Below are 27579 nucleotides of genomic sequence, written 5' to 3'. Positions count from 1 at the left end.
AATTGTAGCCAAAAGGCTAGTTTCCATTGGCAGACCCCCTGCCAGAGTGAAAAAGGCTATACAACCTAAAAAAAGGCATTAACGTATATATCAAACATAAATCAAAATCAGACAATAAATAAAAAATAAAATAAAATAAGATAAATAAAATTAAAATTACATACATAGACACAATGTGCTTTGAGTGCAGGGAAGTGAATAGGAATCAGACATACAACAAAAATAAGAATATGAATAGGAATCAAACAAACAACAAAATAAAAATAAAAACAGTCCAGCCTCCTTGCGTTCTCTCCTCCCCGACTGTCTCCAGACCATCCAGTTAGGAGTTGGGGGGCTCCTCCTCCCGCTCCGCCGGTAGTCCACCACAAGCTCCAAGTGTGTGTGAGTATGTGTACACAGACAGACAGTCATACACAATTATGTGTGAACATATTGTTGCAATAAATGTTGAAATATTAATAGCAATTTGGCGAGAAAATCGCGACCCTGGCAACTGCAGCATGGACATTACATTTTACTTCCCTGGGCGGGTCTAATGAGAATTTCACCAATGGAAAAAAGGTATGTGGGGGAGTCGGGAGTGATGATGGTTGTCAGGGAAACACTAAAGCGTGTACACACTGACGGCTGGAGAATGAGTATCTCTTAAAAATGGATGCTTTAGGACATTTAGAAGTCAGGTGAGCGGAGTACTAAACTGTTTTGACTGCATTAGGATATTCAACTTAGCTCAATTTAGTAAATATTTATCTCACATTATTTTGGAAACAGCTTCTTGAATGAAATGAAGTTAAACAGCTAAGTTATGCTAGCGATATTATCTTAAGCTAAGTAACCCATCAACCTGAAAAAAAGTAACATAAACTAGCATTGCCTACATTTGAGTGCTAATTGATCACGTTAGATGGTTGCTAAATTAGTAACTTTGACTCAATCGTTAATGGTGGTTTAATTTGTACAGGTGGGTGCAGGGTTTCACCAGCCGGAACGTTGCATTTGTGGACAGGAAAACGGCATGTTACACCTGTGGATGTTTTGTGGTTTTCTTGGACGTCGAGACCAAAACGAGGCAATTTCTCCATAGCCCCGGTCGCGGAATCGGGGCATTCACAACCAATGGACATTTGAAAATGTTGGCTTTTTCTGACCAGAAACTCAATCCCTCTATTTACGTGTACAGCTACCCAGAACTTACTCTTCAGTGTGAGCTTGAAGGCGAGTCCTAGTTTGTACAGCGTAAAATCTTCTTTTACGCTTGGGTATCATGGGACTAACCTACTCAGCTCTCATTTCTTTTCTGAAATTACAAATTGGCTATCGCGCGATGTAGATATAATGTCACACTGTGTACATGCCATAGTTCTTTGTCCAGAGGTTATCCGTGATCTTGTTAAGCAAATAACCCTAGCATCTTTAGCTCTAAGTGACATTCTTAAATACCTTCAAAGAAGATAAACCTTTATTTAGGCCACAAAAAGTAAAAGAAAAGAAGAGCAAAGTTTGACAGTAGTTCATATTTGGTTGCTATCTATGATCTCTGAGCGAAGGCATTTAACATATTTCTTTGCTGGAATATTTAGGCTCAGCTCAACTGGACTACACAGCTCTGGCACTAAGTGATACTGGTCCTTACCTTGCTTGTTCCTCATCTGTACCTGATCACACAATCACGATTTGGTAAGATTTAGATATTGTGTGAATCTATATCTGTTTTAACTATCTATCTTTAATAGATCTGATGTATTGACCCAAAACATTTCTGTAGGGACTGGGAGAAAAAGGTTCCATTATGCAGCCACGCTCAGATGAAAGAAGACTTCCCAATTTTAGTGTTCAATCCCATGAACTGGCACCAAATCTGTGCCATGAACTCCAGCTCACTTGTGGTTTGGAACATTGAAAGAAGTGACAACCTATGCATTTTAAAACAAAGGTAAGTCTGATCCACTAGTTATCATTGTGTCATATTTTTTTTTATTACATCAGAATGAGATTCTCTCCAAATCTGATACAAACCAGTGCTGCATGAGTTTTGCATTTTGTTAAATGTCAGTTTAATGACCTAATCCTTGTTATAACAGTGTGACTCAAATATTTTAAATTATTGTTTATTGTTGTCCTCCAGTGTAATACACCTCCCAGCCACAGATGGCAGTGTGGTGCAGACAGGGATGGGCCCCTCACAGGATGCCAATGGGAAGCTTTCGTACCTCGGCCCTCAGATGCCCACCTCTTCCATTGCTGGTCTCGTAGGGGAGCGCGCAGACAGATTTGTGGTAAAGCCTCATTACAGCATGTCTAGTCATTGGCATTAAAGTTCATCTTATAGCCTAAATCACTGATAGCCTAAATCACTGACTGACTGTGTGTGTGTGTGTGTGTGTGTGTGTGTGTGTGTGTGTGTGTGTGTGTGTGTGTGTGTGTGTGTGTGTGTATACGTGCATGCATGCATGCAGCCTAAGCTTCACAAGAAGCCTCAGCTAAGCCCTAGCAGTGTGTGCTGGTCGGCTGCATCTCATCTGTATGTGGGCTGCAGGGAGGGCTGGCTGCTTAGAGTCAACGCTGAGTCTCTGCTTGTCTCCATCCTCCACAGACCAAAACACAGAAAGGGTAAGTACGTACACAGTCTAACTGCAGCAATCAACACATTGCACACAGACACACACTTAATGTGGACACTAAGATACTGTACACACACACTCACACGCACACACCAGAGATAATAGCAATAAAAGGGTGCACACACTGACATATATGCACACACACACACACACACACACACACACACACACACACACACACACACACACCCACACACACACACACACACTGTTGTTTGTGTAGTTGGACTGCAGTAATTTAGGATGTTCTTGTGATTTGGACTGTAGGAGCTCATAACATTGCAGCCTTACAGGAGGGCAGTTTCCTAAGCATGGCGCTGCACAAAGATCGACTACTTGTGTCTGGAGATGTAAGGGCAACACTCACGGTGCTGAATTTCCTGTGTGTGTGTGTGTGTGTGTGTGTGTGTGTGTGTGTGTGTGTGTGTGTGTGTGTGTCTATGTCTCTGCCTCTTTCTGGTCAATAGCAGGATTGTGTTATGTACATTAAACAGTGTCTATGCCTTTGTCTCTGTGCTATGGCAGGATGGGTTTCTGCACATTCTGCAGGTAAAGGGGAATGTGTTGGAGGTCACACAGACAGTGGAGCTGGATGAGCCTGCCTCCAGCATGTGTTGCTCATCGCCGGACAAGGAGAGTGTGCTGCTGGCCACCAATTCTGTACGTAGGGTTTTGCTTCATTTAATTTAATTTGATTTGTGTTGTTTGCCTGTCTGGTGTGAAACAGTTGAGGCTGTGCCATTGGTAAAGTGAGTGTGTGTTTCGTGCTGCAGGGTCATTTTTACCACTACAAACCCTCTGAGTCGGAGAAGGCAAGGAAAATCCTTGAGGTCTTGAGAGGGGGCTTTGTGGCTGCATCTCCACTGCACACAGAGGAGAACCTATACTGTGTGGTGAGACATCGCATTACTTTTAAGAAAGGGGGTAGTGCACATGTTTCTTTAATCACTAGTTTTCAGTTCAAGGCAGCAAGGGAACATCTCACTGTTGAACAGGTTAATTATGGAAAAAAACATTGCATGCCATGTTTTTTTTTGGAGTAATGTAGTCTGTTTGGACCAGCTTTTGTTCCTAACTGTGTTGTGTTCTGGGTAATGTAGTCTGTGAGAGAGAGTGGGGAGCTGCAGCTGTGGTCTATGGATGCTGGACTCTGCGTTGCATCCATCAATCTGCACGTTCAGGTGAGGGGTAAGGTGTGCTGGAACAGAAGAATGCCCTAGCTGTGACTCACTGATGTGGCTCTGTATCTGTGTTATAAGTGTAGTGTATATGCACATGCTAAATATTAATGTTTGTGTGTCTGTCATACCTTAAGGCGACAACTCTGACCTGTTGTCTAGTGGCACAGTATGTAGCCGTGGGAACTGCTTCGGGCCAGGTCCTGTTTGTGGACCTGTCCATGAAGGAACATCCTCGCCTGGTGCACCGAATCCAACTCTACCACACACCCGTGGAACACCTGCTGTGAGTTCACCTGCCACCACACCTGTGTGACTTCAAGATGACGCACATAAAACTACATGTTGCTGATCTTAAACTTTAAGCCCAAGGACATACTCTAACAACATGTACAAATATGGAAAACACATTGAACTATGAAGATTACATTGGACATTAAGCACTTAACAATGAATTAATAATTAATTAAGTTTATAAAACAATTGGGTTCTATTGAATTATTTAGCTGTTTCTGATTGGACGAGAGACGTTCCATGAGTTGGAATATCCCAGGACATCCCAACTCTGACTTTTCACAGCTAATAATAAATCACTCCGCGATGAAACATTCTATAGCACGTTGATAAGCGATAACCGTTAATTCAAAGTTCTTATAATTCCAAAAGACGTTGACAATGGAACTATTTTTTTGTTGCGGAGAAACAATGGCGAAATAATTTTTTTTAATCAATAACTTCGTGTTTAAATGTTAATTGGTTGACTATAAAATTGTTTTATAAAAGCAATATAGTACGAGTGCGAGTGGGGTAGGTAAGGGATATTCCCACGGGTGATGTTGCCTGCGCCACTCGGCCTCCGGCCTCGTGGCTACGGCCGAACACCACCCGTGGGAATATCCCTTACCTACCCCACTCGCACTCGTACTATATTGCTTAAGTATAAGACATAGAGTTCATATAATATGGGTCTGTTCTTTGGACTGAAGTGTTTCTTGTTTTGCTGATAGGTTTGAGCAAGGAGGGAACTACCTGATTATAAGTGGCTCAGACACAAACATTTTCCTTCTGGATCCGAGGCCCTCCAAAGGCTTTGATGTCATCGGATACATAGGTAGAATGTATACACAGGCTGCATGTGTGTGTACACAAATGCATTAACACACATACACATTCACGTGAACTGCATGCATATGCGTACGCACACACACATATACACGCGTGCACTAGTGCCCCGCAAAACAACTTATTGAGATTGCATCCTGAATATTGAGATAATGTCCTACATTTCTTTGGTAATTTGGTTTTTAATTGTCTACGCCCGGAACATGAGTTGCTTGTGCCGTTGCAGCATAGTTTTTTTTTAATAGTGCTACATCAGAAGCAGCAACCTGGCTCTTACAAATACGACACAGCCAAGCTTTTCTAAAAGTCTGGCTTTCATCCAATTCAATTTCATTTCAATGGCTTAGAAGTGAATTGACTAGAGGACAAAGTATAGGTGTTTACGAGCTAAAAAGCAGAATATAAATGTTTCTTATTCAGTTAGATAGACATTATATCAAAGTTTTAGGTTACCTCTCAGCGTAACATGTCCCACATTGTCCCACACAAATGTAATACTCCTCTCACATTTAGTCTGTTTGAATCAGGTCACCCTAGCGTGCGCACACACTGAGTTTGTTCTGTTGTTACATAGTGTGGAGCTGTTTCGGAGGGTCGGAGTAATTGCACATACATGTGCACACACAGAAACACACACTCACACACACACACACACACAGTCACAGACACACACACACACACACACACACACACACACACACACTCACAGCTACTCTGCTGTGGTTACAGAAGCCGATGGGCCAGTGGTATCCCTTTCTGCTCTGAACATCAAGGAGGGGGATCTTGTGAAGGTGGTGGTTGTGTGTGGAGGAACGAGGGATGAGCAGATGGAGAGAGGAGTGAAAGGGGGGAAGAGAATCAGGCTATTCACTCTGCCCACTCAGAAGATCTCATCAGGTGTGTGTTTGTGTATTGTACATGTGAATGTTTGGCATTTTCTAAGTATTAAACCTAAGTAGGTTTTTTATGTATACTTGTATTATCAAGTATTTATCTTTGTGTGTGTGTGTGTGTGTGTGTGTGTGTGTGTGTGCGTGTGTGTGTGTGTGTAGAGCACCCTGACTGTGTGGACCAAAGTGGTCGTATTTTCTCTGGGCTGCTGCAGGTGTGCTACTATGAGGCAAACCTCCCCCTCTCCTCCTGTGCACTCAGCCTCAACAGGCTATATGCCTACTGCCATCCGAAGAAGACTATTCAGACATACCAACTTCCAGAGGTACATTCATACACACCACATACACACAAGGAAACAAACACACTCTTACACAGACATACACATGTGCTTACACAAGGATAAACACAGACACCAACTCACAACAAACATAGGCCATAGGCGTAAGAAAATATTGATATACTTGTGTGTCTATATTTATATATTATATATATGTTTTGTGATACTGTATCAATTCTCAAAAACACTGCACATGAAAACACATTTTTAATTAATAGTTTACATGCAAAGATGTATGGCAGAAAGTGGTAAAAAGTGGTTTAAACCCTCGACTTCTAGATGGTAGTGACTCTTCCACTCCAACGTAACAACTTAAACCGATACAGGAAGTAGCGTTAAAAAAAGTGAAGCGACGGAAATGGTATTGTAGCGCCTTGCTTACACTATTGCAATATATCGCAATATAATCATAAGCCCTGTATCGCGATACGTATCATATTGCCAGTACACAGTCCTAATAGGCCACAAACAGAAACGTCCTTGTACTTGTGTACCCTAACCTGTGTGTATTCCTCCAGAGCATGGGTTCCTTAGACGCCCCTGTGTCTGTGGCCCCCGATAATGAGGTGGAGGGCCACCCCCTGGGGCCCGCCCTGCTGCTGATGTCTCCCCACCACGCCTGGCTGGCAACAGTAGGCCGCGACGGCTTTCTGTACCTGCGAGCCTCCTCCAACTTGGTAGGGCGCGATGCTATGGCAGTGGCTGTGCATACTACTCTGTGAAACAGCAACCAAGAAGCCAGGGGAGTTTTGAGATTTGAGCAGGGATTTACGGATGTTTGAGGGGCTTGGCTACCTCATACCAACAGGTTCAGGAGAAATAAATAGGATCTCTGCCCAAATCTCAGTATTAATTAAGGGATGTTGCATAGTTTCAGGGAAAAGTGAGATATGCGTGTCTCAGTGTTAACAGGACTAATTCGTTAAGTGTGTATGTGGTGTGTATGTATGTGTATACTGTTTTTGGAGGATGATGATGTTTAATGCTGTTCTAACACATGGACACATGTCTTTGTTTTGATTGACAGGACCAGTATTTACAGCTTCAGTGTCACTCTAGTTGGCTGGGTGGGGGGCGGAGCCTAGCTTTCACCTCAGACAATCAGGCTCTCCTCAGCACTGGCCTCAGAGATGGCAGTCTGGTGTGCATCAAACACAGGTAATACATATTCACTCACACAGACACACTTACCCTTATTCACCTACACACACACACACACACATACACTCACCTGCATACACATCAAAGTCTTGTACACATACAGATAGCTAAATGAGTGCCTTCACTGCTACTAACCACAGCACAACTCATGTCTGTGGACTGGGTCACAAATGGTTGCATTGTGCTCCACTCTGATTGACCAGGCAGATGGTGAAGGGGGCGGCCTCCCAGAAGAGCCAATCAGTGGCCTACGCCGAGAGCTCCGCCCTCTGCCAGATGGCTGAGTGGGACCCGGCAACGCAGTCTGCTACTGGGTCCACCAGCGAGGTAGGGAAGAGGCTATCAGGATGGTAGCCGGCTCTGGTACAGATCTGGCCCTAATTACTGCCTCATGTTGCTCTAATGAAAGTCTTTGAAAATCTAATTAATCGCTAGTTAAGCTGATCATTTAGTGATAGCCACGGTATATATTAACATTTTTATTCATCCAAAGGTGATATTTCACTAGCACCAGGTGAGGAAGACTTTGTAATGTTGGTGATATTCCTCGACTTCTCATGTCTCAACGCATATGTGTTCAGGAGGGGGTGCGGCAGCGATCAGACATTGATGTGACAGAGCAGGATGACAGCTACTGCAGTCCTACCTCTGAAGCCCTCTCTAGCGCCACCTGGCTGGACAACAAGCTAGAGCTGGTCAGTATTCCCAGTGTGTGCAATTTATACATTTTGACACTAGAGGGCTCTCATGGGCCAATGCTTTGCTCTGTCAGTCTTTGACAAGGTGGTCCACACAGGCTTGTTTTGTTTTGCTTCATTCCTCACAGGATAATTTAATGTGTCACTCAGCTGGTAACAAGGCATTCATATCAGTTAAATGCTCTCCTCTAAGGAGTTTCGAGTTATCCCTGATCAGTTCTTTAAATGCTTGATTCCCTAAAGCAGTGTGTAGTTCATGATAGATCTCAAAATTCAAAATTGTGACCTTTCTTACAAAATCAGTTATTTTAGTAATTTATGATAGATTTATTGCCATTATACTGCCATTATATGTCTTCTTGCATGTTATATAAAGTCTTACTGGCCTTTGCGGTATAGTTGACTTTGGAAGTGATAGCTCAGGAACCCTTGCTCAGTCGGATCAGGCACCAGTAGAGCAATTTGTCTCTTTCTGTGTTTGTTTGTATGACTGGTCTACGTTATGGCCTCTGTATCGCCCCCCTCAGTCTCTCATTGTGTCTGACTGGATAAAGGCTGCTGCTTCAGTGGGAAGGTGTGCAGCTGTGTGTTGCCTGCAGCTACATTCCTGCGCTGGGATATATATCTCACTTTAAGGGGACATGCATGACAGCATGAACCGCAGAATCCCAGTGGGACTTGCAGACATCTCCATGAGGAATGTGTTTTCTTTGTGTTGTGTGGATTAATTTTTGTGTGTGTGTGTGTGTGTGCAGGCTTGTTTTGCATGTAGAGCTGGTGTTAAGTTTATGTTGTGGTTTCTCCAACCATCTTCATGCTTTGTTCTAGGATGGATAGATTATTGCAACAAGTGTTTTCACAATACAGTAAACGTCATCTCGCCACACTCTTTAAACAATCTGTCTCTGATAGTACTGGAGAGCCATTCTGAATCATCAGAACCATGGTTCCATATTCACTTCCGAATGATGGTTTTACTTTGCACCATCACAAGTTGGATAACGTAATTGGAGTTGGTTTGGAGTGTGGTTGGAACTTTGAATGTGAAGTAAAGAAAATATAATCTCTTGATCTCTTGTTTTGCTTTATGATTTATCTGGCTACTTTCATCCATTTGTTTTCACAGAATAATTTGCATCTTTTTTGTCATCTATGATGTATTTTTTACATTTAAATCACCCTTCTTTAAAGAAGAACTCTTGGGGAAAAAAGTTCTTTAACCAGTCTAACTATTATGGGATAGATGTCTCCATGTAATTTGATCTGTGAGAATGAGCCGGGCATTAGAATGAACTGTACTGCACATCCATTATCTGTCGGTTAGCCCTTTGTGTCCCTGTGTGGGAGGCAAAGCTATCTGTCAGGGCAAGCCCTCAACTTCTGCCGTGCTTCTCTACAGCTGCAGGAATGTGTTCGCGGAGGGGAACAACCCCAATCAATGCCATCCACTGAAGAACAACAGACACCGCACGCATACTCATAAGCACACAGAGACACACTCACACGCACTACGTGCACATCCTCACACACACACACACACATTTTTGTGCTCATATGTTTTACAAACATTCATACACATACATGAACAAAGACAAAAATGAAGCCACCCTCACACACACGCGTCGGCTCATAGGTGCTGTTTCTGTGCAGGTCGGTAAAGAAGAAGACCAGCAGTTCACTGAGATAAAGCAGAACCTGAGGAAGTCCGTTAAAGAACTCCGAGACACTGTAAGAGACAACACACACAAACCAACACAGAACACACACAGAACATGACTTAAGAACTGTAACAGAGGTACCTAAAAGACATGATGTTTGCTTGTGAGTGTGTATGTGTATCTGTGTTTATGATGTGTGTGTGTGTGTTTGTTTGTGTGTGTTCATGATGTGTGTGTCTGTGTTTATGATGTGTGTGTGTGTGTTTATGATGTGTGTGTGTGTGAGTGTGTCTGTGTTTATGATGTGTGTGTGTGTGTGAGTGTGTATGTATGTCTGTGTTTATGATGTGTGTGTGTAGATTCAGGTGATGATGAGGGAAAATGAGGCCCTGCCTGAGATGGAGCGTCTGGAGCAGCAGGAGTTTAATTTGGACGTGATGGAGAGGAAACGACTACAGGCAGAGGGAGAGCAGGAGGTCCAGAGGGTAAACACCCCCCACATACACACACATGTACACGCAAATAGACTAAAATACATGCACATGCATACACACACTCATACACACATGGAAACAATCTACAAACACTCACTCATTCTTCCCCATCAGGAGGCTCTTAGTGTAAACCTGAAACCCTTTAAGGAGTCGCTGTAAAGTCGTCATCAAAGAGCCGGTGTATGTTGTGCCCAAGGCTTGTATGAAATGTCCCTGTGAACAGCCCCCTTGGTTGCTGCGGTGTGTTTCTTCTCCTGTGTGAAGGTGAGGAGTGAGATTGAGATGGAGAACCTGGCAAAGAGCTACCTGCGGGAGGTGCTAAAGAGAGAGTGCTGGGACTCCATGAAAGTCAAAGGCAAAGCCATCATGGTATGTCTGTGTGTGTGTGTGTGTGTGTGTGTGTATGTGTGCACGCGTGCATTTGTGTGAAAGTGATTTCATTTCTGGATTAATGTGTGCCATTCTGTTGTTGTTTGCATGTATACATCTCTGCGTGTGTGTGTGTGTGTGTGTGTGTGTGTGTTTGTGTGTCTGTTCTACCTGTCTGGCAGGCCTTCAACATGCCCTATGAGGTGAAGAACTACGCCATGAGGGAGAGAACTCAGAAGGAGCTGGATGAGTTACTGCGAGTGGAGAACATGAGGAAGATTGAACTTGCAGACTCGAAGGTACGATAACCGAGTAAAAAACAAGTCAGAGCAAACAAAAGAGTTTTTTTCCCCCCTGAGCATAGCCTAAGATAGCCTTAGCCTCTACTGGACAAACTAGTGTACTATGTTGTACTGTTTTGTTGTCTTGTGTATGAAGAGACGGTTATTAGTAACTTTAATCTATCTAAGAACTGTAGAGTAGAGAGAGTATTAGTTGATTCAACTATATAAAGAAACTGTTTTAATGATTGTGCCTTGTTGAAGGACTATTTCACCTCACAGAAGAGGAAGCTGGGGTTTAACACTGGCTGCTAATTAACTACTCTAATTGCTAACTGACAGCAGCCTAAAATCATTGGGCCTCATCCTCGAACATTTTCTGAAGTTTCTTCTGAAATGTTTCTTACGGGCTTCGGAAAGACATCCGCCAAATTCATGAACGCTTGAAAATGTGTTCCTACGCAGCAGAAGTGTTCTGAGCTGTGCTCCACCGGAAGAGTTTTCTTAAGTTAAAAGCGCGTTCTCGTGCTCCTGAATTTGCATACATACACGCCCCGCCAGCTCCTTATAAGGGCACGCAACCGTAGTGACGTGTGCTGTCGGAATCTACCGAGTCCACACGAAAGCAACTCGTAAGCGAGTCATGTCAAAGCGGAAAGCGAGCACAACTAAACGCAGATCTAACTTAACCGGTGCAGAGGTGGAGGTACTGACTGTTGCAGGATGTAGGTGTGTCCATTCTATTCCACTATGGCTATTTTAACGCGATTGAGTTTAGTGCTTATTTATTTATTCACTTACATTTGCAGTGTTCGTGTACAGTGCCCTCCACAATTATTGGCACCCCTAGTGAATATGAGCAAAACAGGCTATAAAAAATTATGTCTTTGCTGTTTATCCTCTTGGTCTTTCACTCAAAATATTCACAAAAATCTTACCTTTTCATTGAAGTAAAACTATTGAAAGAAATTTTTTTTTTTGACATTTAAATAAATATTTTTCCCCAAAAAATGTGTGCCACAATTATTGGTACCCCTTAATTTAATGTTTTGTGCAGCCTCCCTTTGCCAGGATAACAGCTTTGAGTCTTCTATAATGCGTGATGAGGTTGGTGAACACATGGCACGGGATCTGAGACCATTCCTACATGCAGTATCTCTCCAGATCCTTCAGATTCCGAGGTCAACGTTTGTAGACTTTTAAGCTTACTGGAGGGGGCTGTTAGGTTTTCATTTAATATCTGCTGGTATTTGATGGAGTCCATGATACCATGTATCCTAACTGTCTGTAAAGCCGCTGTAGACAACGTTCAGGTGTCCATCATGTTTCCATGCGAGATCCTGACCTGTGTTTTCACCGCAGCTTCAGCAGGAGATTCTGGAGCACATGGCCTGTGTGCTGACGGAGCGTGAGGAAGACGAGGATGAGAAAGGATCAGAGGAGGAGAGCCTGGCCCACAGTGGCAGTCTGAGTGCCCAGTATGGAGGCACCCAGCCACTACTACACAGCCAGTTCAGCCTGCACATCAGAGAGCAGAAGATCAACCAGATCACCCTGCTGCAGGTCTCTCACACACACACACACACACACACACACACACACACACACACACACACACACACACACACACACACACACACACACCAATCAAGACAGACTAGATTATTCTAGGCTCTTACCTGATATCCTGGTAATGCAACAAAGACCATTAAGCATCAATACAAAATGGTATAATACAGTAAGCACTCGATCAGCAAGGAACAGGCATGTATATGTACCAGATGTAAGTGCTCAAAAGAAATTGGCAGGGTGAGTCCAATCTAACTATGACTACTTCGCTGTCTCTCCCAAAAGGATGTCATCTACAAGGTGAAGAGTGCCTTCAATAAGGAGTTTGACGGCGTGTACAAGCAGAAGGAACGGGAGATGCAGCGTGTGTGTGAGAAGAACAAACGCATCACAAAGATCATGGCCGAGCTGGACCTGAAGGAGACCCTCTGGGAGCCCAAGCTCTCTGCAAACGAGAGGCCAGAGAGGGCTCTGACAGTGGACGACTCAGAGGTGTGTGTGTGTGTGAGAGAGAGAGCGAGAGAGAGAAAGAGGGAATGAGAGTAGGAAAGAAATGTTTTCTTTCCTACTCTCATTCCCTCAGTTAAAGAGGGTGTGCTAGTGTTTCACATTGTATGCAGTAAACTGCAGTGTGTGTATGTGTGTGTGTGTGTGTATGTATGTGTGTGTGTGTGTGTGTGTGTGTGTGTGTGTGTGTGTGTGTGTGTGTGTGTTGGTTGGGGCGGAGCAAGCAAGGGTGGGGAAAAAGATGAGTGATTTATTGTGTGTTATGTGTGTGTGTCTGTGTGTGTATTTTCATGCCCCAGATCAAAGTGGAGAAGTTCTTGAGCCCAGAGCAGAGGCAGAAAGACGAGGAGAAGGGAAAAGAGGAGGACAAGAGGAGACTCGAGGCGAAGGTGTGGGGCTCTCTCCCGATCATATCTTTTGGATACACTGACCTTCTTTCCAGTAACTTAAAAAACTTTCTTGTAGACAGTGGAAATGGCAGCAACATGGTTCAGATTATTATTATTATTATTATTATTATAAGTCAGGTCACTTCCCCTATGGTTTTGTCAACAGAAAGGCATTTCAGCATTTGCTAGGACTTATTTCTAACCTTAACATGCAGATTTTCCTATCTGTGTTGCTCAAAATCAGTTCTGGGGCAGTTCTCCGGTCCCTCTAATTTGAAATGTTTGGGGATCTGTGCACAAGCTCATAACACTCGGGTCCTTCACCACACCCTTTCACAATGATACACCGCTCTAACAGGTTGATTTAATAGTGTTTCATAGGGAATCTGTTTTGGGGTGAACCTGTCTAAAGGTGCCCCGGAGGTTTGTTTCAGCAAGGAAGAAGCTACGGGTCAGTACTTGTGTGTGTACACTGGGAGAGGAAGGAGGTTTGGGACCCAGCTCATCTCATCCGCTCTGTGGGCAGTGAAAATATGATTGAACTCACAACAGCTCGCAACCGAACGCACAAAAAAACTAAATCTAGTCTAAATCTGACTAGATTGGCCTACACAGGTTTCAATGGAGTGTTAGAACACGTCAGGATTGACTGCTGTCACGTTCTCAAAGTTGTTTCTGTTTTGTTCTTTTCTCTGTGGTCTTGGGCTCTGGTGGAATAGTAAAAAATAAAATGATGTCCTATGCCCATTCCTAACCAGCTTTCCTTGACCTTGATCAAAAATGTCATGAGGTCAAGGATAGATGTTAAGGAGAAGGACCAAAAAAAGGAATGCGACAGTGAATGTTATTGGCGTGGGTCATGTTGATAATTTGTTGTTACTTCTGCAAGGAATTGTGGGACGGCATTCTCTCCTTTCTTTTTGTAAAGGTTGGGCCAGTGTACTCTATCTAAAGGACATAAGGGAGAAAGCACTGAAGCACCTTTCCTTCAGCATTTAGAGAATTCAACCAGCTCTTATCATGCCTGCCACTTAGATACTTCCTGGTCATTTCACTCAGTAAGGAACCTTCCTAAGCAAAAAAGACTATTCGACCGCAGCCACGTTCTCTGATATAACAAAATTCTGTTCCATGTCCCTTAATTAGACAATTCTTTGTTTTGCTGTAATCTAGTTCCATGTTCTTTGATCTATTGAGCTAATGTCTTGTCTGTATAGGGAAGATGTCAAACCTTCTGTTTGTACTGTGTCTGTTCTTTGAGCGGGTGGTCTGTGTTCCTTGTTCTCTCCTCTGCAGAGTGATAACATCAGGGAACGCGCTCTGGACGACATGATGGCAGGAGTGCTAGAAGTCAAGAGGGAGGACACCCTAAAGATGGTGACGAGCATCAGTCACACACACACACACACACACCCACCCACACACCATTCCCCACTCCACTGATCACTTTCAGTCTGGTTGACTAGGTCTGGCATTACTATGATAGAGATTTTCACACAAACTCCCCCCGCCAACCCCTCCACACACACACATGTACTAACATACACACACTCATACACACAAACACTCACCACCCACCCATTATTACCTGTTAAAATCTGCAGGAGATCTCTCCGCCCGAGTTCATGTCCAAGCCAGAGCTACAGTGGACAGAGGAGGAGAGGAAAGCCCACAAGGACTACGAGAAGAAGGTCCAGGAGCTGCAGGAGGAGCAGGAGAAGTACCGCAAGGTGGGGCTCATCTCCACCACCATTACATCCATATATCTGAAAAAGATGTATATTTACACGTGACTGTCACAATGGTTGATAATGTGCCGTGACTGCCACACCAACACGTCTGGCTTTGAAGGGTTATCGCCCCAGAGATCTGAGTTTGGGGCCAGGTGGGGAGACTGCTCTATTCCTTTGGCACATTACACCTTCATAATCAAGGAGGAAATAATGAAAGGAAAGGCATCCAAAAGAAAGAGAGGTAGGGGAAAAAAACACTATTTTTCTGTTGAATAGTTATACTTGCTGTATTGCCTCTGTCCCAGGCTCTAGAATCAGAGATGAAGAAACTGCAGACATCCATCAAAGAGGCAGCACAGGGCTTTGATGACATCCTCACGAAACTGTTTGAGAGGAAGGTGAAATCAGAAATGGTGATAAACCAGGTAAACCTCAAGTGAGGAGTGTTTTTGTTCTTTCTTCCACATGACCAATATGGGCAACTCTGAGCAGCAGCAGTCGTACTAATAGTCGTAGCAGCTGTAGGAAGAAAAGAGCCATGTTTGTTTTTCATTTCACAGGAGGAGCTGAAGATTGCTAACCTGATTCACTCCATACTAATCGAGGACGAGATTATCAACAGAGAGAAGGAGCTGAACCACAAGCTGGAAAAGATGAGAGCTTTAAAGGTACTTCATCTGACTCAACACGGATGTGGACCAAAAGTTGCCTTTTTTTTAAAGCGGAATTTATTGAAAGGGGGCTGTCAATATAGATCTGCTCTGGCCTGTATTCATGCGTCACGTGCCAGAAGTCTGGCATGTTTTACATGAACCGACTTGCGTGACATTTAAAACGGTTTGCCTCTGACACAGTTTGTCCTTCGCCCTTCTCAATATTAATGTTTTATTGTGTGAGTCATCTGTTCTTGCCCACAGCAAAACATGGGGGAGGACCTGAAGAAGTACAGGGAGGATGTGGATGTATTCAGAGAGACATACGACAACATCGTGGCAGAGGACAAGGTGAACCTACACCGCCACATGGCGTTACCTAAACATGCATCTGGAGACTGGTTGGTCTAATCTCTTGCCACCTTAGAGAGAAATCATAACCTGGCCATAAAGCTCAGTTTGTATGAGGACTGAAATATTTGTTCAGTACTTCCAGTATGCTTGAAAAGGACAGCATATTGATTTTATCTTTGAGAAAATATATAAATTATTTTATTATTTATTCTTGCATACTCCCATTAACCAAAATAGGTGACTACAATGGATCTGGGTCTTGTCTCATATGGATACCAGCTAGTCCTGATACAAGTCAGGAATAAATCCATTACAGGCAGCTTGATATGATATGGTCTGTGTGGCTGATTTTATTTTCTTGCCTCCTGTAGCTGCTTGACCGTGGGTTTCGTAAAGAGTTCTTCGATATACCAGGACATGTAGTTGACCAGCTGTACAAACTTTACAAGAGAAGGCCCAGGTACCAACCATTATTCACTACATTATCCAGACAACTGAACCAACTTGTCAGTTAGTCACTCAGCCAACAATCCTGCCCATATGTGTGTGTGTGTTCATGTTTATACATGTCTGTGTGTAAATGTATGTATGCATGTATATGGGCAGTGGCGTAACTATAGGGAGTGCAGGGAGTGCAACTGCACTAGGGCCCGTGACCAAACGGGGCCCGTCCTCAATCTCATCGAAGATATGGGATAACCTTATTGGTCTAACCATCTGCTTTAACATTGAAGACCTGACTGGGCCCCCTGCACCACTCATAACATCGATATATAGGCATATGATCCAGTCCCATCAATTCGCAAACATTTCTCAATTATGGTGTCAGTTATTCATAATTATGATCACCTGCCCAATAAACATTTTAACAATAGTAAGTCTTAACAACAGCTAATAATTCATTTTTGCCTCATTTGCCTTTTGCTGAATGAAACGAATCTCGTTTTTATTAAGTAATATTGCCATCAAAAAATAGCAAGGATGTCTGGGTAATATTGTTGTCAAAGATTCTATAGCCCACCCACACATGTTGCGATTGTTTCCCATCCTGTTGTGTGGCATTGCGTTGCGTGTTGACAGCCAGCTTTCCCAAAGATTCAGTAGTATGCGAGCAACCTGTCATGTCTTTGATGCTTTACACCCCAGTACCCTTCAACTCGCAAGAGATGATGAGCTGTTTGGAAAGGCAAAAGTTTTGTCAGACCACTATGACAGGGACATTGCGCCCACGTTTCCAGCGCAACTTCAGGTCCTGCTTTAAAGCAGCGATCTCTCAGCAGTCATCAGTGCAACAGATAGCAACAATGCTGATTGTTGATAACCACTCGGTTACATCAGCATTTGGCGAGGTGTGCACAGCTCTGCTATTGTTTCTTACCGTACCTGTGACCGTAGCCACAGCAGAGCGATCATTTTCTAAACTAAAGATGATTAAGACCCACTTAAGGAGCAGCATGGGGCAGGAGAGACTGAGTGGATTACCCACCCTGTCCATCGAAAGCATCCGAGCCAGGGAGTTGAACATTTCTGAAATTGTTGAGGATTTTGCTCAACGCAAGGCTCGTAGGATGCCATTCTAAACGCCATGCATGTTACGTTAATGCTACTTGAAATGTATTTTGTTTCGCTTCAATGTTGTAGAAAAAATAAGTTACTTTGCCCATAGGCCTAAGTGATATTGTTGGAGGAAGTTTTTTTTGTTATTGATTGCAGTAGACGAGGCGCTGACTGTGAATCCGCTGTCGAGTGGCTGTTCCCATAAATCCATGCAAATGTTCGTTATTCACAATAATGTTTGATTACCCCCTGAAGAAGTTGTATTAATGTTTTCCCATGTGTTGTCTATCTGCTCATTATACACTATTTATCCAAAATCAGTTTGATCGATGAAATACTGTGTTCATTGGTGTTTTTATTAAAACATATTGTAGCAACCCTTAATGTGTATTGTACATCATAAGTAGATTTCCCTGCACCTCGCCAAACCCAACATTCATTGTTTTCGCATGTCAATAGGTCGGTTTGGGGGGCCCGTTTATGAGATCTGCACTCGGGCCCGTCAAGTTATTGTTACGCCGCTGTATATGGGTCTGTGTTTGTGTGCATTTATATGCGTGTCTCTGCCTGTGTACGCGTGCGTGTGCGTGTACGTGTAGGGTTCACCAGATCCGTACGCAGACGGACATGCCCAGTGGAGCGGGGTCGGGCCAGGCGCAGACTGAGGGCCTGTCTCATATGCTGAAGGCCATGGAGGAGCTGGACTCCGGGGAGCAGATGCCGGACGGACTGGACCCAGCCGTGTGGGAACGCTTCTGTAATTCCAGGAGGGCCAAGGTGGAATGTGAGCACCAGGTATGTTTCTGTCTGTGTGCAATTACCTATGTGTGTGTATTTGTGTGGCTATTCTCCTGATGTATGTGTGTGTGTGTGTGTGTGTGTGTGTATTATATGTGGGCACATGTTCCTCAGGTGAAGACAAAGGCTCTCACCATGGCAGAGATGCAGGCCTTTCTACAGAGGAGAACCGACGAGGACGAGAACACTCGTCTGGAGATCATAAACCTCATCGAGGGGATTAACAGGTAAGAGAACTGTGTTAAAATGTGTTAAGGCTAATGACTGGGCTAATGACTGCTGATTTTTTTTTAGTTGTAGTACCAGCGAGAGTTTGCTTTAAGTGTGAGCTGAGTGTGGGAAACGCCCTGTGTCCGTGAACATTTGCACTAAGCACGTTTGCCTGTTCTTTGTGCACTGGTATATGTTTGTGTTTGTGTGTGTGTGTGTGTGTGTGTGAATCCTTAGTCTACGTGAGGAAAAGATGCGTTTCCGTCTGGACATCATGGTGCAGTTCCTGATCAAGCAGGGCCAGGTGGAGGTGGAGGTTGGGGACTTGGTGGCCGACTACTCTGACTCCTTGCTGCTGCACCGCAGTGTGGTGGAGGAACTCAACGGCACCATTAGGGTACACACACACACACACACACACACACACACAGATGAATAAAACGCACAGACACCATTAGGGTACACACACACACACACACACACACACACACACACAGATGAATAAAACACACAGACACCATTAGGGTACACACACACAGATAAATAAAACACACAGACACCATTAGGGTACACACAGACAGATGAATAAAACACAGACACCATTAGGGTACACACACACAGATGAATAAAACACACAGACACCATTAGGGTACACACACAGAGATGAATAAAACACACAGACAATACCATTACCACATGACCACACAATCTCAAATCAAACACACAAATATAACACACACACACAGACCTTAAGAAGACCCTACACAACCACACACACAGACAGAAATAAAACAGACGCTCACATAAAGCACAAACATTCAAATGAAATACATTTACACACACACACACTTCTCAGACCTTGACGAGCTGTGTGTGTGCAGACGCTGGGAGAGCAGAAGATCGCCAGCATGGTGGAGTGTAAGGACTTCAGGAAGGGCATCATCCAGCAGGAGTGGGAGCACAAGAGGATGCGTATGCTGATGGAGGACCTCAACAACAAGGCCCGCGACATCCAGATGTTACGGGTGTCTCAGGAACTTCAGGAGGTGGGAACCGACGCACACAGTCCATCCCACTGATGTGCCTATTCATCTCCACACTAATCTGATCCTACTCGTGTTCTAACTGCATTCACCCAGCTACTGCATATATACAGCTATAGGCAGCAGGCCTCTGATTCATGTCCGGATCATAGCTGGCCTTTTATACTAGTTTCTATCGATTCCTCAAAGTACTTTATTATAAGAATGGCCACACATGGACTGACATACTGACACTGTACACATGTGAAATCAGTGTGATGATCAGCTTTGAACTGATGTTACAGTGTTTTGATTTCCTTCCCAGTACTTGGGTGAGACAGACCATGACAATAGACTGTCCAAGCAGGTTTTGACTCTGGAGAAAACTATTGCTCAACAGGAAACGGTAATTATTGATATTAGTCTTCTTTTTAAAGAAATGTAACCACTGACCACATAGAACACATTTGTAATAGGATGAGTAATCTATTTACAATCTAAATCTAAAAATAAAATAAAAAAATGAATTTGAACTGTCAGAAAACTGCTGTGTATGCCCCAGTAAAATAATATGCAAAGCAAGTTGACTAGGCTATGGTCCATAAAGAACATGCATATATGAAGAAAGGAAAGCAGTGTGTGTGTGCATTGTTTACAGATGCACCTGAAGAATGTGCAGAACACAAAGCGTCTGATTAAGCAGCTGGAAAAGCAGGCTGCCGTGAAGGCTAAGAAGAACATCGTTCTGGACACACAGCTGGCCAGCATGCAGATCACTGTGGCCGAGAGGAGAACCATCTATGACACCATAGGTACTGTGTGTAAGGTTCCATCCACAGTCCCTCCACCAATGCACAATGATCATCAGATAATTGGCCTGATTGGTGGCTTACCCCCTTGATGTTACTAGTTAGATGTTGGAGGGCCACAGATATAGGATGCTGTTAACCGGTCAGAAACTAAAGGAATCCGATGCTAATACTGATATACACTATGTCAAGAATGTGTCTATCACACTTACGAGGTTAAAGAAATGTATTCATGCTAAACATCTAAGCAGCATGCTTAGTTCAAGTCAAATGTGTACAATAGTGCAGACTTACAGTCTAGATAGATAAGCCTGATGTTCTTTCAGCCATGGAGGATAACCAGGAGGCCGGGGCCGATGAGCGCTACAGGGAGATCCTGGAGCGGAAGCGGCTGGTGGAGCTGGCCAAGGAGCAGGCCCATGAGGTGGCGGTGCTGCGTGCAGAGGTGGAGAGGATGAGGATGAAGACCTTCCCTGCCCTTGCCCAGCTCAAACGCAGCTGATACACCACTGACATGTCAACAAGGTCCAGCTCAGACCTGGAGTTTGATATATTACTGAGTTTATTCATATAAATATTTCACAAATCCTCAAACAATGTGAGGGCTTTTATTTACAGTATTTGTGCACTTGGAACTTTTGTGGGTTCATTTATACGTTTGAACTGAAGGAAAACTCACACACATACATTTAAAGGGTATGCATACGAACAAAATAACAATTCACATTACAACTCCAATACAAAGGAAAACTGTTCACTTGGTAGGGAGCAACAAGAAAACTTCCAGAAAGCCTTTATATAAAAAAAAAAGGCACTGGTGGTGATCACGAAGGTTCTGGCCCATAAAAGTTCTGGTTTGGGTGAGGCACCTGTGATCGTGTTAACAGGTTGTGATGGTTCTAGTTTTGGATTCCTCGGACATCTCTGAAGTCGTCCTGTTTGCGGTCATAGTGCAGCAGGCGGTCCTCCAGGCCAAAGTGGTCCATGAGCTGACCCAGGCTGGCTTTGCATCCGTCCATTGGCATTTCTGTCTGCAGCTCGTACAGCACTGCCTGTGCACCGTGCCGCCACTTACTGATCAGCGTACGCAACTGTGACAAGTCGTTCTAGGGGAACAGGTGAAGAGCTTACCGTTATGTCTTATGAAGAGGGTAGAATCCATTTCAGGGTTGAGGGGAAGGGTATATTTGATTAGCTATATATTGCTAAACAACTGAAGGAATAGTACACCTCCTTATGGATAGTGTCCATTCTATCTGTCCCTTCTCCAAATCCACAACCATACATATTATTGTCACAAACATGTTGAGATTAGCCTACTTTATCTTGATAACTATCTAAATAAATTGCCAATTTTTATGTCAACCAGGCAAGATGTTGTACCCAAAAGTACAACAAAAGTGTATAAGAGTATTCTTATGTTATTACCCATTCCACTGATAAACATGTCATGTTTGCAGTTACCTTTTGCCGGTACATTTTGACCATCCGCAGCCTCCGTAACATTTCTGTTTTCTCCTTCACCTCCCGTCTCAGGCGGTCTCGCAGGTGAAGAATGCCTTTCTGAGGGGATTGTGAAGAATCCGTAAGCGGCCTTGGGCTTTGGTTGGTTGGCTGTTCGCAAGACGATTTTTCATTCTGGTTCAAATCCAGTTCCTTTTTTCCTTTCACCTCTGTCAGCTTTGTTTTGTCGTCTGTTGACAGAGACGCGGGAGAGTCGTCCTCTGGGTCCACGTTGAGCCTTTTGGCCACAGGAAGAGGCGATGTGAAAGAACGACGACTTCTTTTCAGTCTCTGCCTCAGGGAAGAGCTCATAGTCTGGGACAGGCATATTCAGACACAGTTAGACAGACAAGCAACGTAGACAAGTGATGCCACATAGACTCAACGATTTTCATCATGGTCTTAATTCTAATAATGTCATGGCCATAACACAACATTCACAGCATACAAGAGACAATATTTTGTTAATGTTAGCTAGCTCAGCTACTCAGTTTCAATCGCTGTTTCACCTACCTTTCTCCCACAAGATAGAAACGGACTAACGCTGACATCGACATCATTGCTTGGAGTGTGCAACACAGACCTTGATTTCTGTGCTTTCGGCGTCGTGTCCATTATGTTACTTGTATAAAACGAAGACCAAGCGTTGCTAGCTGCACCTTCTAGCCAAGAAATTGTTGGCAAGTACCTGTACGGTAGTTATGATGATAAACGTTCTAAGCTACCTTTAGACAGACAGAAATGACATAAAAGCTAGTGTACATGTCGATGTTAAATTCAACAGGTGACCCATGAATATTTTTTCCTCAAACTTCCATTATCTTCAGGGCAGCAGTTTTCATAGATATGTCTATGGTTTTTAAGTTTGGTGCGAAAACAACAATGTCGTCACTTCCTTCTCTGTCAGGCGCAGTCAAGCAGAGGCATTTTGGGAGACTGAGTACTGAATAAATTAGAGGACCAAGACAGAGAGAACATATCCCATGTTCTGCTGTCATGTTCTTTTGTTTAAATGAACATGCAGCATTGTATTGCTTATTAAGGTAATAATAGTAGTCTGCATAACTTCTCCTTATCTCACTCTAAAATTACTTGTCTCAAGTCTCAAAGCCTGAAGTGTGTTCCACGCATTCTAATTACTTTAGTACTCCCTTGAAATAATACTGCAAAATATGTATATAGGATTACATTTTTTTTAAGAAAAAAAAACAATCCCATTGTATCTGTTTCTGAGTTTGTAAAAGTTCTGAATAACCAGAGCCAACCAATGTTTTTTAATGTGGTTGTTTGAGACACTCTCTGTTGTGTTCTGTGTCCAGGGTTCCAGGTATAGTTTTCCAGTAATTTATGCCGAGGAACTTGTATTAGCCTGGGGCTCAAGGGAGGGTTCAGAGAGAAGTCTTATCCTGCCATGACTTGATAATAGGATATTTGATATTAAGCCCAGTTACGCACCTTACCTCCGGGAATGGGGATTTATATTTGAATTAACTCATAGTTAGGCTAGGCTTTTTCTGAGGTGTGATGTCAATGCCTGATGTCTCGGCCTTTCCAGGGCGAATGTGAGTGGATAATGTGTTTTTCATATAGCTACTGACTACTTATTGATACAGAATTAGGAAATATTTGATTATTTTTGAGGATTCAAACTTAATAGAAAACATCCATACATAAAAAAGCCATGTATTTGATAAGGTTTCTGTTGAGTCACAGATTCAACAGTTGAGTCAGTCTTTTTGTTTCTGGTAGTTCAATGAGGATAGACTGTGTTATGTTTTATGCCATCAGGTCATTAATTGACTCAGCTGCTTAACTTGGAGAGTGCTTTGCCACGTCCATCATCTACCCAGCATTCATCTCTCACCAAATCAAACCATTTTGCCACTAAACCCCAGAAGTGGAATAGTTAAGACAATCATTAGGATATTCCTGGATTTTGAGCAATGGAACAACTCAGTAGTTTCTCTTTGATATTTTACCGGTCATTTTAGTACACAGAGCATCCAGAGAACTGAGTGGGAAGGCAGGAAAGGCAGACATTCTTATATGCAGACACAACACACTAGGTAGTGGTGGGCAGATACGCTAACAGAGAGAAAATCACACATAACCAACTACACATAGCAGACACAGACTCGAATGGATAACAGAATTACTTAAGCAATATAGTACGAGTGCGAGTGGGGTAGGTAAGGGATATTCCCACGGGTGGTGTTCGGCCGTAGCCACGAGGCCGGAGGCCGAGTGGCGCAGGCAACAACACCCGTGGGAATATCCCTTACCTACCCCACTCGCACGAGTACTATATTGCTTTTATAAAACAATTTTATACTCAACCAATTAACATTTAAAGACGAAGTTATTGATTAAAAAATGTTTATTTCGCCATTGTTTCTCCGCAACAAAAAAATAGTTCCATTGTCAACGTCTTTTGGAATTATAAGAACTTTGAATTAACGGTTATCAACGTGCTATAGAATGTTTCATCGCGGAGTGATTTATTATTAGCTGTGAAAAGTCCGAGTTGGGATGTCCTGGGACTCATGGAACGTCTCTCGTCCAATCAGAAACAGCTAAATAATTCAATAGAACCCAATTGTTTTATAAACACTAACATTTACAAAGGCACATTCTAAATTGGAACATTAAACACAGAATTGCACATGCACACACACATCACATGCACAGCATTGTAGGGTGAACTCACATCACACACAAGCACAACTCCCATGCGCGCTACAATAAAGTCACATATGTGGTTTCTGATGCTTGTGCTGGGAACCTGCATACAAATCAATCCTCATCACACCTCATCAGTCATTAAAAGCGATTTGCAAAACAACAGCAACGGACTTCACTAATGCACATGTGGAGCCCTTCACACCAGAATTATACACCTGAGCAAACACTCTCAGTCACCTGCTCCTAATCTCAAGTGCCTGTGACACCATCTATCTGTAGTGGCTTTTACCGTTTAGTAATGGATGTGGAAAACAATAGCTTCAGGGTGAGAGGGTTTATAATGCCGTGGCTTCAGGCTGGGTGGGGCAGCTTTGGGATTAGAGTAGTTGCACCTTTTATGTAGTGGGACATGTTGCTGGTTACCCATCTTTGGTTCCTGTGCCAGGGCATATGAGGTGAGTGTGTGTGTGTGCGTGAGAGAGAGAGTGTGAGTCAGTGAGTAAGAAAAGGAACCAGAGGAAAAGTGTGTGTGTGTGTGTGTGTGCTGCATTGTGGTCACACCCACAGTTATTCAGTTGTGTATAATTCAGGTAATTCATGCCAGTGCCAATTATCTCAAATCATCATCCCCCAGGCGAAGAATTTTCTGTAGTTTTATAGAGGCACTGGTGATGGAAAACATGTATTTTAGATTCCTCTTTTATGTCATTCACTCTCTCACCATTTGCACAGGCCAGTGAACATCACATGCTTTTCCTGACCTAATGTTTGTGTTAGTTTGTGAAATGAATGGCTGTCTTAGAGTCTGAGGTTTAAGGGGAGGGGGGAGGGGGGGCGTTTAACTCTACCCTTCTAACTCTACATCTCCAGCATCCAATGTAGAAGTAAAGCTGAGAACATGATGTACTGTGGTAATTCAGACATTTCTTAGATAGTTCCTTTATTAGCCACACGGCCAAGGCCAGTGGAATTTGTTTGATGGACTCAATGATGGCTGAGTAGAACAGGACGAGACGTTGATGATTGATCCGGTATTTTTGAAGCTGTTTAAGAAAGTAAAAGCGTTGTTTTATTCCCCCTTCCTTTTTGTTCACACACACTCTATAGAGGACTTGCCAAGTTTGCTCTGTACGAAACGGGATCCCTCTGTAGGTTTTTGCCAGTTTCGCCCTTGGTGTCTTCCAGGTAATGACTTGTCCTTTTTAATTACAGGGCAAGGGGGAGAACATCTCCTCATCCCCATGGCAACAGATGGCTGAGGATTTTCCCAGAAATGTTGAAACATTGTATTCCTATCTTCTGCGCTGTTCATAAGGTGCATGTTTGAACGTTGCGTATCAGGAGAAATAACTAAAGATCCGTTTTTGAAGTCAGTGCTTTTGTTTGGGATATAGCTGTATAGTGTAAGTCTATAGTGTGCTGTATATGTCCTTGCCTGTAGGTTTAATTAATAAATAAATCTGCTTTTGGGGCATATGGAAAAGTGACCTCTTTTGATGTCCACCATAAGGGCGTATCTCTGGCTCACATAAACTGACCTCAGAGTAGCATTTTCTGTGAACTTTAGAGTTTAGAAGGTGCAGGAAAGCCTCAGACACAGATATTACAAAGTAGAGAGATACAGAAGAAGCAAAAGCAGAAAAAAAGACGGAGAGACACAGAAAGCTTATGAGAGACACAAGAATGAACTTGAGAGACACATGGAAACACTGAGAGAGGAAAGTATAGACAGAATGGGAGGTGGAGAGAGTTGTGTTTGTTGTCCTGGCTGTGGGGATGGGTGTGGACGGGTGAGTCAGCCTGAATGTGAACAGACTATTCCCTCTGGGTGTGGATGCCGCTGTACAGGGCTCTAGCACAGGAATAAGAGGTTGTGTGTGTGTGTGTGTGTGTGTGTGCGCGTGTGGTGTGTGTGTGCGCGTGTGTGTGTGTATGTGTGTGTGTGTCTGTGTCCTAAGGTTGAAGAATGGGTGGGTGGGTGGGTGGGGGTGTTGATTGGGTGTTGGCTTTACAAAGACTTTACACACACTTCAGCTTTCTCAGCACATAGCTTGTTGAGGCCTGGATAGAATTATATGCATTCCTATCTGTGAATAAAATAAGGCGGTTCATTTCATAAAGAGATGGCGAATCACAGACACGTAAGTTGGATAAGACATACCTCACCTCAGAACAGAAGTTTGCACAGCTTCTTGAAATTACATTTAATTGGGATTATACAACAGACATTAGTCATAGTTCACCAGGGTTGTTTCATAGTGTCTGGTGTTATGACAGAATTTTACATTCATTTATGTTATAGTCTAAAATGACCCACTCACAGTTCCAATAAAAGATAAAAAAGGAAGTAACAATGTATAGAATGCTTTGATAAGTAATGCCCTCTTGTACTGAGACTACACTTGTAAGGCCAGCTGCTGACAGAGGATGACCACCTCCTCCCCACCATCTATCGCTATGTTGCCTGGAAACACTCTCCCATAGCAACATCACACCATGTTTTTCTTTTGTTAATGAAACTTCATTTTTGAAAGCAACATCCCTTTATGCACTTTTATGTAAGAATCTTCAGTCATTTATGGATTTTAATGAACCATTTGGGCCTTCAGTAAAAACGGCAAAGTTTTGGAATGACATGATTTAACTGTATTTAATAATATTAAATATTAAAATGATCTGGATTTACACCATACAGAATATGCTCCAAAAGTTCACATATTTTATTTGAAAAATGTGAGTAGGATTAAAGCAAGAAGATGTTTGAAATCAAAACTGTGTTGAATTTAGAATTGTGATGGAATCTTTTTTAATTGCCCTGGTAATGCAGTGAAAACTGTTTTAAGAATGGACAAAACAAGATTATAAATTAAGACATTTTTCAGTGTGTATTTTCATGAATATAAACTGAATGGAGTAAGATAAAGTTAACATGGTCAATTTACTGTAATATTAAATTAAATTAAAATCTAAAAACACT

At 43.1% G+C, this 27579-nt stretch overlaps 2 protein-coding genes across 2 annotated transcripts; one reads left to right on the top strand and one right to left on the bottom strand.

Moving 5' to 3' along the window:
- The first annotated feature begins 61 nt into the window (after positions 1-61).
- cfap43 (cilia and flagella associated protein 43) lies at positions 62-21002 on the top strand. The gene is made up of 38 exons (XM_031579244.2): positions 62-683; positions 965-1218; positions 1584-1680; positions 1769-1936; positions 2129-2279; positions 2460-2613; positions 2892-2974; positions 3150-3284; positions 3398-3517; positions 3725-3805; positions 3940-4088; positions 4810-4913; positions 5654-5821; positions 5977-6140; positions 6674-6832; positions 7183-7313; positions 7520-7643; positions 7898-8011; positions 9665-9742; positions 10032-10157; positions 10431-10535; positions 10718-10834; positions 12179-12379; positions 12671-12877; positions 13192-13281; positions 14578-14658; positions 14886-15011; positions 15320-15439; positions 15575-15682; positions 15932-16018; positions 16393-16481; positions 18178-18373; positions 18491-18603; positions 18824-18983; positions 19468-19632; positions 19934-20014; positions 20267-20420; positions 20744-21002. The coding sequence occupies exons 1-38, from the start codon at positions 655-657 to the stop codon at positions 20917-20919; spliced, it is 4965 nt and encodes a 1654-aa protein (XP_031435104.1). The 5' UTR covers positions 62-654; the 3' UTR covers positions 20920-21002.
- Positions 21001-22771, bottom strand: sfr1 (SWI5-dependent homologous recombination repair protein 1). Its single transcript, XM_012827308.3, has 3 exons — positions 22434-22771; positions 21882-22235; positions 21001-21523 (listed from the first exon to the last, which is right to left on the bottom strand). The coding sequence occupies exons 1-3, from the start codon at positions 22533-22535 to the stop codon at positions 21317-21319; spliced, it is 663 nt and encodes a 220-aa protein (XP_012682762.2). The 5' UTR covers positions 22536-22771; the 3' UTR covers positions 21001-21316.
- Positions 22772-27579: the final 4808 nt, after the last annotated feature.

The sequence above is a fragment of the Clupea harengus genome, chromosome 13, assembly GCF_900700415.2.
Source record: "Clupea harengus chromosome 13, Ch_v2.0.2, whole genome shotgun sequence".
NCBI lineage: Eukaryota > Metazoa > Chordata > Actinopteri > Clupeiformes > Clupeidae > Clupea > Clupea harengus.
This window is presented reverse-complemented; position numbering and strand designations above follow the sequence as displayed.